General features: G+C 44.6%; 3 protein-coding genes across 3 annotated transcripts; 1 reads left to right on the top strand and 2 right to left on the bottom strand.

Annotated features, from left to right (window-relative positions):
- Window positions 1-641: 641 nt before the first annotated feature.
- On the bottom strand, window positions 642-5,860 carry zgc:77486 (uncharacterized protein LOC405808 homolog). Its single transcript, XM_061296801.1, has 6 exons — window positions 5,716-5,860; window positions 3,900-4,100; window positions 3,609-3,717; window positions 3,163-3,296; window positions 2,971-3,075; window positions 642-2,888 (listed from the first exon to the last, which is right to left on the bottom strand). The coding sequence occupies exons 2-6, from the start codon at window positions 4,057-4,059 to the stop codon at window positions 2,740-2,742; spliced, it is 657 nt and encodes a 218-aa protein (XP_061152785.1). The 5' UTR covers window positions 4,060-4,100; window positions 5,716-5,860; the 3' UTR covers window positions 642-2,739.
- Window positions 5,861-5,900: 40 nt separating this feature from the next.
- Window positions 5,901-9,426, bottom strand: plin3 (perilipin 3). Its single transcript, XM_061296799.1, has 9 exons — window positions 9,275-9,426; window positions 8,984-9,038; window positions 8,090-8,157; window positions 7,822-8,017; window positions 7,674-7,756; window positions 7,347-7,578; window positions 6,928-7,265; window positions 6,636-6,854; window positions 5,901-6,551 (listed from the first exon to the last, which is right to left on the bottom strand). Exons 3-9 carry the CDS (start codon window positions 8,144-8,146, stop codon window positions 6,396-6,398), a joined length of 1,281 nt encoding a protein of 426 aa, XP_061152783.1. The 5' UTR covers window positions 8,147-8,157; window positions 8,984-9,038; window positions 9,275-9,426; the 3' UTR covers window positions 5,901-6,395.
- A 2,048-nt stretch (window positions 9,427-11,474) lies between these two features.
- LOC133166682 (oocyte zinc finger protein XlCOF19-like) lies at window positions 11,475-13,295 on the top strand. Its single transcript, XM_061296800.1, has 2 exons — window positions 11,475-11,983; window positions 12,094-13,295. Exons 1-2 carry the CDS (start codon window positions 11,791-11,793, stop codon window positions 12,870-12,872), a joined length of 972 nt encoding a protein of 323 aa, XP_061152784.1. The 5' UTR covers window positions 11,475-11,790; the 3' UTR covers window positions 12,873-13,295.
- Window positions 13,296-16,508: the final 3,213 nt, after the last annotated feature.

Here is a 16,508-nt window from a genome sequence, read left to right on the forward strand (position 1 = left end):
AAGGGAAAATTTTAAAGGATGTAAAATCGTAGTCGATAAAATAAGTCATATTTAAATTGTAAATTCATAATTCCATTTTAAATCATAATTTAAATGGTTCAATATTTTATGTTTATTGTACTTTTAACTTTTTAAAATGTCTACACTTTAATGAACTGATTTAATGAGGCACTTTTAGAGAAAAATGCGTAATTGGTTTGAAAAGATAAATACACCGGCAGAAAAATCTGTGAAACCAGTGCACGCTTAAGCAGCATCAATGAAAACAATCACAACTCCTTTAAAATAAACTTTGTGATTTATTGTTTTGTACTTGAACAAGTCACACAATCCTAAATCTGTCAAATAAAAAAAAAAAAAAGATACCTGGTGGTATTTCTGGAGCGGGGAGGAAGGTGCTCTGGCTGGGGTGCCAAAAAAGGGACAACTAGCACTCTGGGAAAACGCAATAGTTCAGCTTATTTCCATCAGGCAAAATAAATCAAATTATTTTCATGCGTCCTCAGTTCTTACGTTCTGTTATCACAAATTTACACCGGCTGTGTGATGAAGACATTAGAATACAATTTTCAAATAACGAGAGTAACAGTCACTCTGCTCAGTCGATATCAGCGCTTAGAATGATTCAGCTATAAACTGTGTTGGTTTACATTCAATCAACTCTTTATTTGGGCGGAAAAAAAAAAAGGAGAAAACATCCACCGCACTTGAAAGCGTTTCCTATAGCTTAACTTGGAAGGGGCCCCAAAAGGAAGCCAAATGTGACGCTTTTGCTAGGAATATTGATTAAAAAGCCTGTCTCCAACAACAGCAGATTGGGCTGGTCCCTCAAATGTTATTTCGTCTAGAAAAACTGCCCCCCCGTCCCCTCAATCAATTCCGCCTTTTCCCCATCCCTCAGCTACAAATGGAATAAAAGCATGGATGAAGGATCACGTGGCTTGTAGGAAATGTTTTTTTGTTTTGTAGAAGAGAGATAATGTCCGTGAATTACATGAGCGGGATTTACAATTTTCTTTCGGGCAGTTGTTAATGGTACCTCCAGTTTGCAGCCATGCATTGTGCTACTGCTGTGCGGCTACAAAACTCTTAACATGTATGTTAGGCAGCACACATGCATATTATCATGATTATTATTTCTATCTTTCAAGAAGCAGCTTGGGGGAGGGGCTACTTGGTTGGACAAGCACACACGGAGACTATTCACAAAAACTATGGCATGAGGCCTTCGGGTGAAATCGCCACAAGAAACCCAAAAAAATGCACCATGACCTTTAGAGCGGATCTTAAAATTGATATTTTTAGGCTTCTCAATGCCATAAAGGTCAGAGTGCATTTTAGATTTGTTTGAAATTCCACTTTAAAGATTTTTCTGTTTTTGCAAGCCGGGTCAGTTTTCATTCAGCACGTGTCAGTGGTCTGCTGGTGCTTGGAGCGACAGGGAGCTTCACACAGTGCTCACCCAAAAAAAAAAAAAACTAATAATAGAATCAAATCGACCCCGGACACAGAACAAAACTGAGCAGGTGCGCCACATGCCTCTTTCACACGCACTGCATTGAGTTTCTTTTTCATTTGTGACAATTTTTCTTTTAATCAGTTGATATTTTGTCAAGTTAATGAATCTGATTAAAAAAAAAAATGCTTTTCCATCTCTCTTCAAAAATAGATTTTAAATTGATAGTGCAGAAAACAAATAAAAATTCAGTTAATGTTTTTTGCCCGAGTAAAAACAAATGTTTTATTTTGATTGACAGAGATGGGAAAATATTTGCTGTTGACAAGCTGAAATTCCAAACAATTCCGTAAATGTTGATGCGTCATCTGTTGTGAATTTGAAAGAACAGCCCGTTGTACAAAAATAAAGTTGCAGAAGTGTGAAAGAGGCCAAAAGTCACTTCCATTTCCAAATTCAGCCGCAATTACCTTTTTTTTTTTTGCGCAATACAAATGGATATATGCCCCCCGCCCCCTGCAATACCGTCAAATCGAGATAGAATTCTGAATTCAAAACTTTTGCGATTTGCCCACACCTGCTCCCAATCCTCCAGCCGACCCACCAAAATGATAAAAAATAAATAGAATGCAATCACACAAGCTAACTACAATATATTAATATAGATCTTCTGAAGTCACACGCTCATTAAAACAGGAAGGGGAAAAAAAAAAACATATCCAATCACTCGGTTAAGTCAAGTTACCCCTCATGCACCCGATAGAAGTCAATATATCAAAGAGAGAGACGCTGCTGGAAATTGCTGACAAAAGTCCAAAATGTGGTGATGGAGAAAGTCGGGAAGGGGAAAGGGGGATGACGGAGAAGTTGACATCGTATCTAAGAGCGGAGCTGCGACTCTGAAGCCCTTTCGCCCATCTCCAAGTCAGTGGGGATTCCACCTCATGATCCATCTTTGTTCTTCACCAGGTTGGCATGAGAAATAAAAAGAAAAATCTCGCACGACCCCCCAACCCCCCTCCCACCCCACCGCAGCGTGTCCCGGCCCCCGCTGCTCTTCTCCCGCACGCATCCTCGCATACAAACACAATCGTACAGAAAACACTCAGTCGCTAGTGGAGATGCTAGTAAGGGAGGAAAAGTGTCTGGACAGCGGATGCGAGCGCATCGCCCCGCCCCGCCCCTCCCCTGGCTTAAGATCACCATGAACGAATGAAGCCGTGATGTCACCGTTGTTGCCAATTGTCAAGAGAGGCGTGCGCGCCATCGTCGTCCTCGAGTCTTCATAACTTTTGGATTTTCTCCGCCACCACGATGGGGTTCTCCTTGCGTATGCGGGCAGCGGCGGCGCTCCGGTAATCGTAGGGACAGTCATGCTTGTCGGAGTAACGGTGGATGGCACAGAACAGGTTGCCGCAGCGGCAGTCGAAACCTGCGGCGCGGGAAGAAGCACAGGGTGAGGCCTTTTCCGTCCCCCCCCTTTCCCCGGTGCAAAAAAAAAAGTGCAGTCTTACCGGTGAGGCCAACTTTCTTCCGGCAAGAAAAGCAGCGGTTCTTTTTCTTGTTTTTATCAGGAGTTTGCTCGCCGTCGGAGGTCTGTGCAGCTTCTCCTGCTAGCTCTGTTGAAAAACAAAAAGCCAATTGTCATTACTCGGAAGTCCAAGACAAAATGTCAACTTTGGAGCACCTCGCTTAAGCGTTGGTACCTGAGGTGCCGGACGATTCCTCCTCTTCAGCGTCCTCGGCCTCCACTCGATCCGAGTCGACGGCTCCCGAGTCCTGGGAGATGCTCATGGCCGTCATCTGTTGAGTTACTGGACTGGCTGAGCCAGGACTGACGCTGCGTGAACACAACACGACACACAACTTGCATTTTGGTGTCATATTAAACCAATATAGTTGCTAGTATGACTTAAAATAGGTCCTGACCGCCGTTTAAACCTTGATTTTTAATCTCACAATGTTTGTCTTGGAAGAAAATAAGACAACCCTTGTAAGACTGGAGCATGTGATGCACTCCAGCTCGTGAAGTTCAGGAATTATTTTTGTATGCTCGGGGTCGCCATCCTCATGTTCTCTACAATGGGCGACTGAATGCAAGAGGTAGAAATCTGTGCGTTCAAATGCTTAGCGGCCGTGACGTGGCTCCTACCTGGATGTTGGTTCGTCAGGTGACGTCCGCGTCGGCGCCTCGGCGCCAGGGACCGTGCTCTCTGGAACGACATCACCGGGCCCCGGCATCCCCGACGGCGACGTCGCAGCTGTGCAATGCAAAGGTGGCAGAGCATTTTATATTCATTTTCTCCTGAAAATATCATCAAAGTGACGGTTAGCCCTTTGGGTGGACAAAATTAGCTAAATGACAGGCTGGTTCTGGCCCGTACGTTTGACACCCCTGCTGTGGGCTGACTCCCCAATCACCCCCCCCTAGCATTCATCCTACCTTTCTCCCCGGGAGGACTGGATCTCCCCCCTCCCTGTTGTCTCTGTAGGTGTTCCTTGTAGCAGACCGAGCACATGCCGTTGTTGCGGGGGTTACCGTAGAAACCGCATCCCATCGTGCAAAGCATGGGCACCTGGGTCTGATTGGTCTCCTGAGCCATGCTCCAACAGAGAGGGTGAGGGGGGGTGGGACTGGATCTTCCTGAAAGAAGGCGGCGGGTTGGTCAAGACGCTCAAGGTTGAGTGAAGGAATGAGGAGAGTGGGCTGTGGAGTTGTTGAACACAAACATCTCCAAAGTCCACTTGGCTTAGTGTGTGCGCTTGCTCGGGGGTCTCTATATTGTGAAAGTCTCCACTTGGACCCTGTTTACATCGCAAGCCATGCAAATTGGACAACATGTATGCCAGGATGAGGTTTGCACTGCTTATTGACATGCCCTGGCTCACTCACTGCACAACACGCATGTGAAGGCGGTTGTGCGGCTGGCTGCGCTAGGGGACGTCAAGGGTCCTGTCGCTCACTCCACCACACGTTCGCACTTTTACCTCGTTCTCTGTGTCATCCGGGCCCCCGTACTTTATCATACAGTTGACTCGAAGCAAGAAAAAACTAAACCGAGTGACGTCACCAACACGCAACGAGTTGGTTTTTTTTTGGGGTGGCTTTTTTGGGGGGGTAGTCGGCGCGTTTTATTTAAGCCGAGAGCAAACTCGAACCCGCCTGAAAATGAGCACGTCGTCGCCTCGCTACAAAGTACAAGCGTTCTGATTCAAACGAATAAAAGAGCCGTGAATTAAACGGAACGTAAAGCGACGCTATTTGAAGAGTGCAGGGCTCGTCTTAGCGGGTACTGGCTAAAATATTCGCGAGTCATTTATTCATTTAACTGGATATGTTGTGATTCTCATTAAGTACACAACAAGTGTGTGTGTGTTAGATGAAATTGTATTATTTGTTTATCGGTAAGTAAAACAGTTGCGATTTGCCCCAAGTCTGCTCTCTTAACGGAATTCAACATTAGCCAGTAGAAGTGGTACAAATCAACAAATGGGTGTGTGTTCGAAAAGAATGTTATCGTGTTGTTGTTTTTCTTCATGTAAAACTGTTGGAATTCACCTCAAGTGTAAAGTTTGTGCACTTATTTGAACTCAAACGGCACGGTTACTTTGAAGTGTTCGCTATCTGGTAGCTTATGAATCGAGTGCTTTAAAAGGAATCCTTAATCATATATTGTCCTGTTTTCTGAAAGTAAACGCCTCAAGATGTTTTGATTTTACTGTCTAACCCATTAAAAACGTAAAAATAGCGAGTCGGTTCGGGGGGAAACTGTTTACGGTGTCGGTTTAGGGCGCTCGAAAACAAAACAGCCAAAGCAACACAGCCATTTTTCAACAGACTTCTAAAATGTAGTGACCAAAAAAGACAAATGTTACAAATGAAATGTGCTTTTTTAAACGAGGCAGTGTGAATGAGCGCTTTGAGTTGAGTCGGGCGAGGAAACAATTGTCGAGCTGTGGGGAACATAGCACAAAGCGAACAAGCCTCACCAAACAAAAAGAAAATCTCATTTTCAATCTCATCTATCACTTGGTGGAGTCTGATCGCGGATAAATGGCGACAGTAATAAAAACGATCTCAATAAATTCCCCTTGAGTCGAAAATCGAACAAAAGCCGAATGTTAGCCGCTGGCTAGCGTTAGCTCGGATGCTAATGTAAGCGGCCAGATCTCATCAAGGTCCGCGGTACGTATCAAGCGAACCAACGGTCACGCCGAACCACTACTTTGTTGTACGGGTCGAGAAGGACTGCGGGTACCTGGGCGTCACGGTACCGGCGGCTGTCGAAGACCTTGGGTTTGAATTTTTGTCGGGAGAAGTTGTGCGCCGAGCGGCCTCCTACGGTAGTGCGCGAGCTCCCGACATTGGAAACGACCAGCATGACGTCATCCCCCAGCAACACTAAAGTCAACCACCGTACACTTCACGGCAAAAACATTCTGCTCCTTGACCAACATTTATTCACATCATAAACATAATACTGAAATCAAAAAGAGCATAAAAAAGGGTACAAAGTGTGCTGATCAACTTACAAGGGCACTTAAAATCGAATAGCAGAAAATATCTTTTTACTTGTAAAGTGCAGTACTATCAACATTTGAAGTCTACAAATGTATTCACTAAATTCATAGCAAGCAAATTGGTATGTCACACTGCTCCTCAAACTATAGCTGGTAATAAAGCAATTATAAATCTTTGGTCAGGGTATTTTGGGGTGTTTGTGAATTAGGCAGACTTCACTGTCATCTCTGCAACCCCGATTCATTTATTGCAATCCATCTGTATATTTATTTTAAGGTAGTTAATCTTATTACAATGTCTTAGGGTACATTTAGAATTGACTAATACTGGCAATTCAACATTATAGGCGTTATTACAACTCATGTCTTTCATTATTTGCAGATATGGAATACAATGATTGAAAATGCAAAAACATGACTAAGTAGCATTTGAAATGTGCTGGAGCGGCGTTCCGGCCGGCTGCGTCTCTCCCGCCATCCTCTCTCTGACCGTGGGGGAAAAGGGTCCCACCAGCCAGTTGAGCGGTGTGTTGTTGAGCAAGTACTCTGTGACACCATCCAGAGACTGCTGAACCTACAAAACAAAAATATTCCAATTACATTTCACACACGCCACAGGCCGGCCTGTCATAAACAGATGCCGCGGGGGAACTGGTACTTGGGTCAAGTGGTGGCGGCTCCTTTCCAGGAGGAGGGGGGTGAGGGCGCTGGTGTCCAACAGAGAGGCCTGCAGCTCGTCGGCCGAACGCCGGGCTCTGCTTAGCTGCTCCTGCACGGCCCCCGGCAGTCCCTGAGCGCTCGACACCACGTTGGAGCTGGCCGAGCGCAGCTGCTCGCTCAGACCTCGCACCATGGAGAGCACGCGCAGTTCCAACCGCTGCGGACAAGGCAACCTGTGTTGATTTTTAATCGATTCATTCGATGGCAATCGATTTGATATTGCAAATAACCTCGGCCTCATCCTGGCTCCCTTCAGATTCAGCTTGCCCGCCGCCTCCAGGTTGCTTCTGACTCCACTCAGTCCAGCGCTGCTGCAACTGCTCTATGGCGCCCCCTATTTGGTTGCTGCCTGAGGTCATACTAGTGCGGGCGGTCTCCAGCAAATCCAGAGTACTGGTCATCTGGGTCACGGACGCGTGCGTGGCGTCTCGAGCTTGCCGCGCGCGCACCAGAGAATGCTGGAGGGCTCGCTCCTGCACTTTGGCAGAGAGGTTGCCCAGACGGACAAAGTAGCTGGGGGTGGCCGACGAGGCGGTCACCTGATACGTGGCGGGCTCGGCCACAGCGGCTGGAAAAACAAGATTTAGGGAGATTACCAAAACGTAGGAATGGACAGAATCCATTCAGCGACGGTTTTCGAGTGACCTACCCAGCTCCCTCTCAGTGAGCGGCAGGTTCTGCTCCACCCAGTCCTCGGAGCGGGTGAGGGCCAGACCCACGCCGTTGCTGACCATCTGGCCAACGCCGGTGCCCATCACGGTGCTGATGCCTCCGCTGACGGCCGACCGCGTCTTCTCCACGCTGCCCATCACCGCCCCCACCACGGCGTCTTTGGCACCCGTCACCGACTGGCAAACCATCCCGATTGTATCGGACACTACCTGATAGAAGAGTTGATATCACACAGGTATTTTAAAATTGGGTTCTCGCTACGAAGCCTTGAAGATTCCACCAAATCCCAAAATTGCTTCCTTACCTTTTCTGCTGGCTGCTGAAGAATGGGCAGCTTCTCCTCCACCTTGTCCAGCCCTTTCATGGCGTATTCATTCACTGTGGCCACTGCGAAGAGTACACGTGACATTTTGGGTTTATTCTTCATTTCCTTGATTTTACTCCAGACCTACGCTGCGGTTCGATGATGTTCAAAAGAGGCTTGGATCCCGTGGCAGCAGCCGCCCCGAGGGTTCGAACGCCGCTTTCGGCCACATCCATCACTCCCTTCAGCATGGGCACGCTGTCTTTGGTGCTGGCGTAGGCGTTGCAGACTGCGCCGCAAGCCGAACTCACCAGTGGCAGGTTGCTTACACGAGAAACAACATTCTAAAAATAATAAAATACTATTAGAGAGCGCCAGAAGCGTCTTAAATTGTTTTGGGTCACGATGCAGCTCACCTGTTGCTCCCCATTAGCTGCAGCTTCAGCCTCATTGGTCTTCTCGTGGTCCGCCATTGTCGCGACTCCTGAATTCAATCAGACGAGAAAAATGAAATCTGATTAGGTGATAAATACCTTCCGGCCATCCACTACTATATGTGATCATTTGATAACAGCAGCTTTGCTTAAGATGGGAACGTCTCCGTAAACTAATGTGCCACGTCGAAAGTGCCCCTTTACCCCATAAATTGCGATTGCGCTCCGTCATTGTGGTCAAAGGTGAAATTGCTCGCTGTCGCTGTCATCGCCAAGTGCACTATGACAGTAAAACATTATTTTGTTGCAACATCTAGGTTGAGCAACGAGTTTCAACAGGCCCTGCGTGATCACAAATTGTGCGACTCCCTGATAAAACTACCTTGAAAGGAATTTGAAAGACACCGTGCTCATGTCAACAATACTAGAGCCAAGGAAACTCAAATTAAACCAAATTTGACCTCTTAAATGTTTCTGTGGTCTTTTTTTTTTTTTTTTTTTTTTTTTTTTTTTAAGTGAGCCGTAAAGAAAAGATGGGGTGATAAATTGACCTTTGATATCTATGAGCCAACTGGCATATCAGCAAGAACTGATAGCCGCAGTAGTAAAGTTTAGTGTCATATTGAAAAACAGCATAAATGCTGTCCTTTATCTAAACTATTGTTTCCCAATTGATATTGAACCAAGTCAACCAATCATTGTACATAAAAAAATTTCAGAACACCCAAAGATGCTATATGTTAAAATATAAATTATGTACATATTTGCGCTACAAATACATTTGGATAAATAGAAAAATGTTATTTTAGTCCCACGGGTAACGCTTCCATCACATTTGTACGTCAAATAGTCCCCCCGAAGAGGGCGTAGTGTTACCGTATTAGTGACTCGGCAGCTGACTTCTTTCACTTTGATGATGACGAACTTTACCCTAGATGACCAACGCAGTAAAAATTAGTACATAGGTCAGACATGTCATTTAACATTATTCAGCAAAAACAATTCATCACAACCTCTTACACAATGCTAACATTTGACACAAGTGAGACATTTAGGACTCAGTCACGTGACGTCACTTTAGCAAGTTTAGCAACATGGCTGCTCCATGTTAAAAGGCCAGTTTTAAATAAGTGAAACCCAACATTAAAATGTAAAAGATGATTTTACCTGTTGCTCGTGGTCGTCCCCTTGTGATGGTCAACCCCGACAGAAGTGTTCTGACTGCGTTCACGTCTGCACTCGACCTGGACCGCGCATTGACAATTTTAATCGGGACTGGAGGGCGTAGTCGAGGCGTGCGCTATGAACTTTTGACCAATCAAATCACAGCACTCCACAAGTCAAAGGTTACGTCACACAACCAGAAAAACTACAATCCCCGTGAATGACTACAAAAAAAAGTAAAACCAAAGACACACAAAAACAATCAAAAACCACATAGACACAACACCACACAAAAGTTGTGTACTTTTTGGGGTTCGTGTGATTTCAATTGTGTCCTACAGGGGGCGGTGATGCTCCCAAAAGCTGTTTGCTATCTTCTAATCAAACTCAAGAAGTAGAAAGAGAGCAGTTCAGGAGCAGTACTTTGCCAACTCTGAGCAGTGTTATAACGAAAACACTGACAATTGAACTTTTTGCTTCCGTTAGCACACTTGTCTTTTGTCACACTCTTTCAAAATTAACTCGTGGACTTTGAAATTGTAGCTTAGCTTGCTGGCTACACGGACGGAGACACAAGCTTAGCAGCGAGGAAACGTCATCCTGTTAAAAATGTGTAAAATCCGACTTCTGAGAAGGTTGGTGAAGCAGCGACTAGACGTGGCCATCGAGGAGATATTTGAACTGCTTGAGAGGAACATTGCGGAGTTTCAGGAGGAACTTTGTCGTGGTAATGAAGAGAATGATGCTGTTTTCCATCTTCACGTTTCATCACATGAAGCAGGTTTGCATAGTTATTCCCCCTTCAGTATTTTTGATTGGAATATTCTTCACGAACCAGCATGAAGTCATGACCTAACATACGTGTATTCTCCTTTTTGTAGCATGTTCCTTCAATATACTGCTTCTAGTACTGTGTGTGTTTCTTGTGTGGTGCAGACATGCAGAAGATGTTGGGGGAGAGTCAGGAAGATGTTCCCTCTGAGCAGCACCAGGAGGCTCCAGCAGAGCCCTCCCATATTAAAGAGGAGAAGGAGGAATGTCATCCAGGTTTTCAGCAAATGTTGGTGTATCATGAGAAAGAGCCGGAGTGCACGTCCAGTGTAAAGCAGGAACCAAAGCACATGTGGAGCAGTCCGAATGGGGCTCGGCTAGAAGAAGCTGACGCGATCACAATCGCGCTGACTGGTGTCCATGTAAAGAGTGAAGAGGGTGAAGGTCAGTCAACAAGGCTTCATCAAGGTCCAAGTGAGAAGCACAGACAACACATGACAACGGAAGCAATTAAACAACGACGTTCACGAGCAGGTAACTTTTCTTTACTATCAGATTCAAACATGACGCCACACACACTCTTGTGACACAGGAGTGATGACACCAGAGAACCTCTGGAGACTAACGAGCAGTCTAAAAGTGATACAACATCGGCATTAAACACGGCGAAGAGAAACCGTTTCCTTGCTCGGTTTGCGACAAAATCTTCTCCGTCGAGAGTTACGCGAGTCGACACATGCTAATACGCATGTATTTAGGCGGAGGTTGGGGTTGAAAAAAACGTTAGCGTGCTCGTTTAGCGGGAAAAGATTCAGAGAGAAATACCGTATGACGGACTTATCGAATTGTCTTTTTCAAGGGACGGCATCAAAAGCAGCCGAGACACAAAGGAGATATCGGCAACGTCGTGACGCTGACCCGGACAGAAGAAGAAAGTATCTCGAGAAAGAAAAGGAAAGATCAGAGGCCAAAAAACAATCCAGAGACCGAAACAGGCCCAGTACTTTGGTGCGATTGGAAATGCCACCCAACTCGCTGGCAGCTACGCAATTCCCTGAAAAGCATCCTCAGCCTTTCAGCTTGGATCACTGGAAGTTGAGCTGACGAGAGTCGATTGATTTCAATGATTGAACGATCAACCGTGTTATGACGTCTTCGGCTGAGTTCAGACGTAACGGCTTCGAGAAACGGTCGGTTTTCGGATCAGCTCATTTTTAAGTTGCTTTACGAGGCCATTTCACTATGTGTAAATGGGCACGGTCAGGACTTCAATCTTAGCTAGAAAGTATTTAATTTGTGATTGTATTATTTTAATTATTGTCTTTTGTTTTTCTTTAGTACCCTGTCACACCTCTGAAGTGATATAGAAATAGTTTAATTCATTAAAAATCACGTTTTTATGCACTATATACTGTATTTCCAGTCAGTCGATTGAGCAGACTCCCTATCTACACCAGTAGGTGGCGGTGTTGTACATTAAACGTTATTTGCAGCTGAACACCAGAAGAAGAAAGATGCGGAAGTCACTCACCGAGCGAGGGAGCGCGCCCCCTAGTTCGAATCTAATTTTAAATCGATCGTTTTGGACCTCTTCCCCTTTTTGCTTTTGTTTTTCCAACACCACACACGTCTGATGTGTGACAAAAGTGTATCAAAACGAACCGGCGTTCACATTAGCTTAGCTTACTAGCGGCAGGCTCGAATTCGCAACACGCCACAAAGCAGACAGCTTACGCGATCGTGGTAAAATGTGTAAAGTCACCATGTTGAGAGAATTAATGAAGCAGCGACTCAACCTCGCCGTGGAGGAAATATATCAACTTTTTGAAAGAACCATAATGGAGTACGAGGAAGAACTTGGTCGAACCAAGGCGGAGAAAGAACGACAAAGCCAATTGCTGGGCTCCGTTTTAAAGTCTCTTGGTGGCATACAGCAGGGAGGTTGGTGGACACGTCTAATTTCATATTTAGGCTATATCTGTAATCAAATATTATCCACCTAAGCACATGCTGTTGCTTGATGATGTTCTGCTTGTCTTTGCATGGTGCAGACACGCAGCAGAGTCAAGCGGAGCCCGCAGTGGAGCACCCCGTCATTAAAAAGGAAGAGGAGGAGGAGGATGTGTGGAACGCTCAGGATGGAGAACAGCCTCAATGGCCAAAAGTGGCGGAAGTGGGACAGGAGGAGGCTGACATCACTTTCACAACACCCGACGAACTTCAGCAACGTTGCCCGGACCCGGATGGCATCTTCGCTCCACTGTCAGATATAGAAGATGATGGTGATTACGGACAAGAGGAATCTTTCCGATGCTCATTCTGTCCTAAATTATTCTCCTCCAAGGGAAATATGAAGAGACACCTGAAATCACACCAAGTACAGAAAACGTTCACCTGCTCCGTGTGCGCGGAAAGTTTCCCGACAAGAGGGCTCCTCCGATCGCACAAAAGACGTCACAACATCAACGTACCCGACAACCAAAAGTTTGACTGCTCGGAATGCGGGAAAACATTTGCCAAGCTTGCCCGTTTAAACAGACACATGGCAAAACACACCGGAGAGAAACCGTTCGAGTGCTCCTTTTGCGAGAAGAAGTTCACTTGGCACTACGCGTTGAAAAGACACATGAGGTCACACTCGAGTAGGGAGCACTTCTCGTGCCCGGTGTGCGCAAAAGGCTTCACCACCAAATGGTACATCGCAGTGCACATGAGAACACACACCGGAGAGAAACCGTTCCAGTGCAACGTGTGTCAGAAACAATTTCATTTTAAGAACGGATTTAAGAAGCACACTTGTGTCGTGGATAACCAAAATGCTGGTCAGTGAAGATGAAGGACGCCTCCCAAGCTCACACACTTTGTGTAATTGAGGGGGGAAATTGTATACTCGTATTTTGGAATTGAAATTCCTTTTGTAAATGTCGTTTGTGCTCTAATGTAGCCCTTATGAGTTCAGTTTGACAAAATGTCCCTTTAAAAAAAAATCACAATGGCATTTGTTCTGTAAATGACTGATGATGATCAGACTTGTGTACAAATGTCATATTAGTCACGAGATTAGAAAATAGACAAAAAGTCAACAAAACTGGGCGGAAAACTTGTAAATCTGATGTTAATTGGACGAATTTGGACAAAAAAAATGCAGATAAAAAAAGCTAAGTGGTAATGTTAAGAAACAAACATAATTACACATAATGAGATGTGATATGCATTTTGACAACAAAAATAAACATGACATATTGATCCTTAATTATTGTAATTAATGTTTTGGTCTATCGTTGGAATTTTTGGTGGGTCATGATTCCATACACGTTTCATGAGCAATGCAGCAGCCTAAAAATGTAAAATTGTAAAATGAATGCGACGTAGAACCATGTTAGCAATGTAATGGCGGTACACAGCCGCAAGAGGGCAGTATTTACTCACTAAACTTGGACCTGACTCATAATGACCCCTCACGTAGACGCGCAGGACTGAAAAGAGGTTGCAATATGACAAACATCCCTCTTTGAAAAATTCATGGGGAGTTAAAATGCACTCAATGTGCTTTCAATTGATTAATCGTACACAATTTTCCCATTTCAAAACAAGTTATTTAATATTTCAACCCATCTGCATCATAAAGTCTTTAACTGCACAAGTCATGCATTGAGGTCAACTTTGACAACTTAACTGTCAATCATCTCAAATACAACATTTTGATGAGTCGGCATTTCAAGCATTCTTTGCCTTGACATTTTTGAAAGACGTCTGACCTCGGCGGTGTGTGCGAGCTCACCATAAAAACAGGACGTGGCAGCCGAAATTCCCCTGAAGGCGCTCATCTGTCCTCACTTAACTCTGCTTGACTGGATCCTGTTGATTGAAGCCCAAATTATTGTGGCTATAACAGACTAATTGCTCATTCGGAGATAACAGGAAACCTGCTGGAACCTCGGGGTAAAAAGCGTGGCTCCGTATCCACTCTCTCCCTCTCTTGCTCTTTCTTTCTCTGCCCGGGGACACCTTTGCGAGACAAATTAGCCATTGTGCAGCTTTTAACAAAACTCAATTACACGCATGTAATTTTAGAAATGAGAAATAAACAGACTTGATTGAGATCATGCCCCAGTCTAGACAAATGAAATGAAACACGAGGCAACGTATCACGAATTGTGAACACAAGATCTGGAAATTGATGTGTAAAATATTTGATAGCTGCCAGCCTCATGACCAAAAGAAGCTGTAATGTAGCTGAAATGAATAGCCGAGCTTGGTTACATCTGTGCCATATTGATGGGAATCGTATTCCCAACATCCCGTGAGAGATCTCCCGTGGTATCGGTAACATACGAGACGGCTACAAATCATCTGTTGCTTTGAAACTTGATCGTGATTCTGTAACTTTTGCTCATTTCTTTTCACCCTGCGGCGTATTAATATGACGGCCACTGTATTGCAATTTGCACAAAATCGTATTGTGTGATATTTAATAAGACTTCCATTACATTCTGTATTATGGATGAAGTGCTGGGAATATTTGGAATGCATAATTGACAATGTATTGACAAGTTTGACGGCGAACATTTGGGTTTAGTTGAGCCTCGCCATGCGGGACGCAGACTCGGAAGGCTCCAAGTGAAAGCTCGTAAAAGTAATGAAAGTCATTACCTTTAAGATTAAACTTCTTGCCAGTGAGGATCTTTAATCTCAGAGTAAAATCGCCCTGTGAGGAAAATGTAACTGGCTACAGACGTTTTATGAGTGTTTTAAAAGTTATTGCTAAAGTGATTTGTGGGAAGGGGGGGGGGCAGGTTGGGACCCCCCCCCTCACTATGCAAGACTTTAACAACACAACATCTTTCATAGGTGTACTCTGGGTTTTATGGAGAAGAAATGCAGGGATGTTAAAAATGAAAAACAAATGCGCTCTTTTAATGTCTCCAAGTTGCTGTTTTTTTTTTTTTTTTTAAAGCAGCCGCTGACAAACCGTCACGAGGGGCGGGGGGGCCTTATTTGACCCCAGCGAAGGAGGTCAGACGCCACGGTGGCAGTGGAGGGATCGGAGCCGACTGGCCCTGAAATATTTATGCTGTTCTTGCAGTGAGATTGGATGATTTTTGACAGCACGTTGCCACAACCCCTCCCACTCCCACACGCGTAAAATCATAGACCCTCGTGTGGGTTTTTTGTTTTTCTTGTTTTCACATTTGCAATATCACAACACTAGATTTTGTGGTCCGATGGGATTTCAGCCTCTGTGTTGCCAGAATCAGTCCTAAACAACATAAATCATAACTTTCGCAAAAAATTGTAAGCTAACGTGACCCTAAGTCAAGTTATTATTTAAATGGAAGCTAGCATGTTAGCATTTGACTACCTGTATCACAAGACTTTTATAGTAGCTAGCCAGTCAGAGTTTGAACGCTGGCAGCTAATGGTAGCAACACTTTATTAATAAGTCAAGACTATTATAGCAGCCAACCAAATGGTGGCTCACTACCAAGCAGCTAATGTTAGCATTTGACATCAGTGCCCGTACGTTGATTTTTATAGCAGGCAACCAGAAGGTGGAAGCTAGCCACCGAGCAGCTAATCTTAGCGATCGACTCCACAATACTTTGATCCCAAGTCGTGACAAACCAAATAATCTAATCATAATAAAAATCGATACTTTGATTTGATCCCAAATGATGACGTGTATAGCAATATTTGTCACTTTGCACGGAGCAAGCAGATCATTTTCGAAATGAACATGGGATAACCGTGGCTGTTAGCCAGTTGGCGGCGAACTAGCGAGCCAGCGAATGTCGGGCCTGCGGATGCCTATGCGCCAAAGTTGTACTTGATCTCCTTCCCTCTACCTGCTCCACTTGGCAGCTAGTCCCAAATAATCACAGATTGATGGAGGCGGCTGCAGTAGCTCACACTGATAATACTGTTGGACCAGATTGCCCGGCGCTAACTTTACAGCACGTCGATGAGCTCTCTTTCACACACCGTGAATCATTCTCTTGTGATTCATCTCTTTCAATTTTTTTTGCTGCCACTTTTTGGAAAGCATTGATTATGTTTTGGTGGCATTTTTTGGAAGGCGCGCGAGTGTATTATTTCGAGGAGAATATAAATAAAGGACTTGAGTCAGACTTTAGTCACACATTTTACGACTTTAAAGCATTTCTTTTCTAAAAGAAAAAGATTGATCATCACGACGTGACAAGTCAATTCAAAATTCAATTACCGTAATTTTCGGACTATAAGTCGCACCGGAGTATAAGTCGCACCAGCCATAAAATGCCCAAAAAAGTGAGAAAAAACAGATCTGTATGTATATAAGTCGCTCCTGAGTATAAGTCGCCCCCCCACCCAAACTATGAAAAAAAACGCGACTTATAGTCCGAAAATTACAGTAAATGTTGCCGTTAAATGGAAAATAAATCTGTCTATCGTTAGTCTAAGTATGACTTGTGTAAGCATGTACAAA

The sequence above is a fragment of the Syngnathus typhle genome, linkage group LG14 (assembly GCF_033458585.1).
Source record: "Syngnathus typhle isolate RoL2023-S1 ecotype Sweden linkage group LG14, RoL_Styp_1.0, whole genome shotgun sequence".
NCBI classification, from domain to species: domain Eukaryota; kingdom Metazoa; phylum Chordata; class Actinopteri; order Syngnathiformes; family Syngnathidae; genus Syngnathus; species Syngnathus typhle.

What these genes read in the sequence shown, in the direction of transcription:
- zgc:77486 (XM_061296801.1), bottom strand. Translation starts at nt 4,059, where the DNA reads ATGGCTCAGGAGACCAATCAGACCCAGGTGCCCATGCTTTGCACGATG. An exon ending in CCTGACGAACCAACATCCAG is followed by an intron (nt 3,297 to 3,608) that starts GTAGGAGCCACG and finishes GTGTTCACGCAG; the next exon opens with CGTCAGTCCTGGCTCAGCCA. An exon ending in GAAGAAAGTTGGCCTCACCG is followed by an intron (nt 2,889 to 2,970) that starts GTAAGACTGCAC and finishes CCCGCGCCGCAG; the next exon opens with GTTTCGACTGCCGCTGCGGC.
- plin3 (XM_061296799.1), bottom strand. Translation starts at nt 8,146, where the DNA reads ATGGCGGACCACGAGAAGACCAATGAGGCTGAAGCTGCAGCTAATGGG. An exon ending in TTCAGCAGCCAGCAGAAAAG is followed by an intron (nt 7,579 to 7,673) that starts GTAAGGAAGCAA and finishes CTCTTCTATCAG; the next exon opens with GTAGTGTCCGATACAATCGG. An exon ending in GGAGCCAGGATGAGGCCGAG is followed by an intron (nt 6,855 to 6,927) that starts GTTATTTGCAAT and finishes CCTTGTCCGCAG; the next exon opens with CGGTTGGAACTGCGCGTGCT.
- LOC133166682 (XM_061296800.1), top strand. Translation starts at nt 11,791, where the DNA reads ATGTGTAAAGTCACCATGTTGAGAGAATTAATGAAGCAGCGACTCAAC. An exon ending in TGGTGGCATACAGCAGGGAG is followed by an intron (nt 11,984 to 12,093) that starts GTTGGTGGACAC and finishes TGCATGGTGCAG; the next exon opens with ACACGCAGCAGAGTCAAGCG.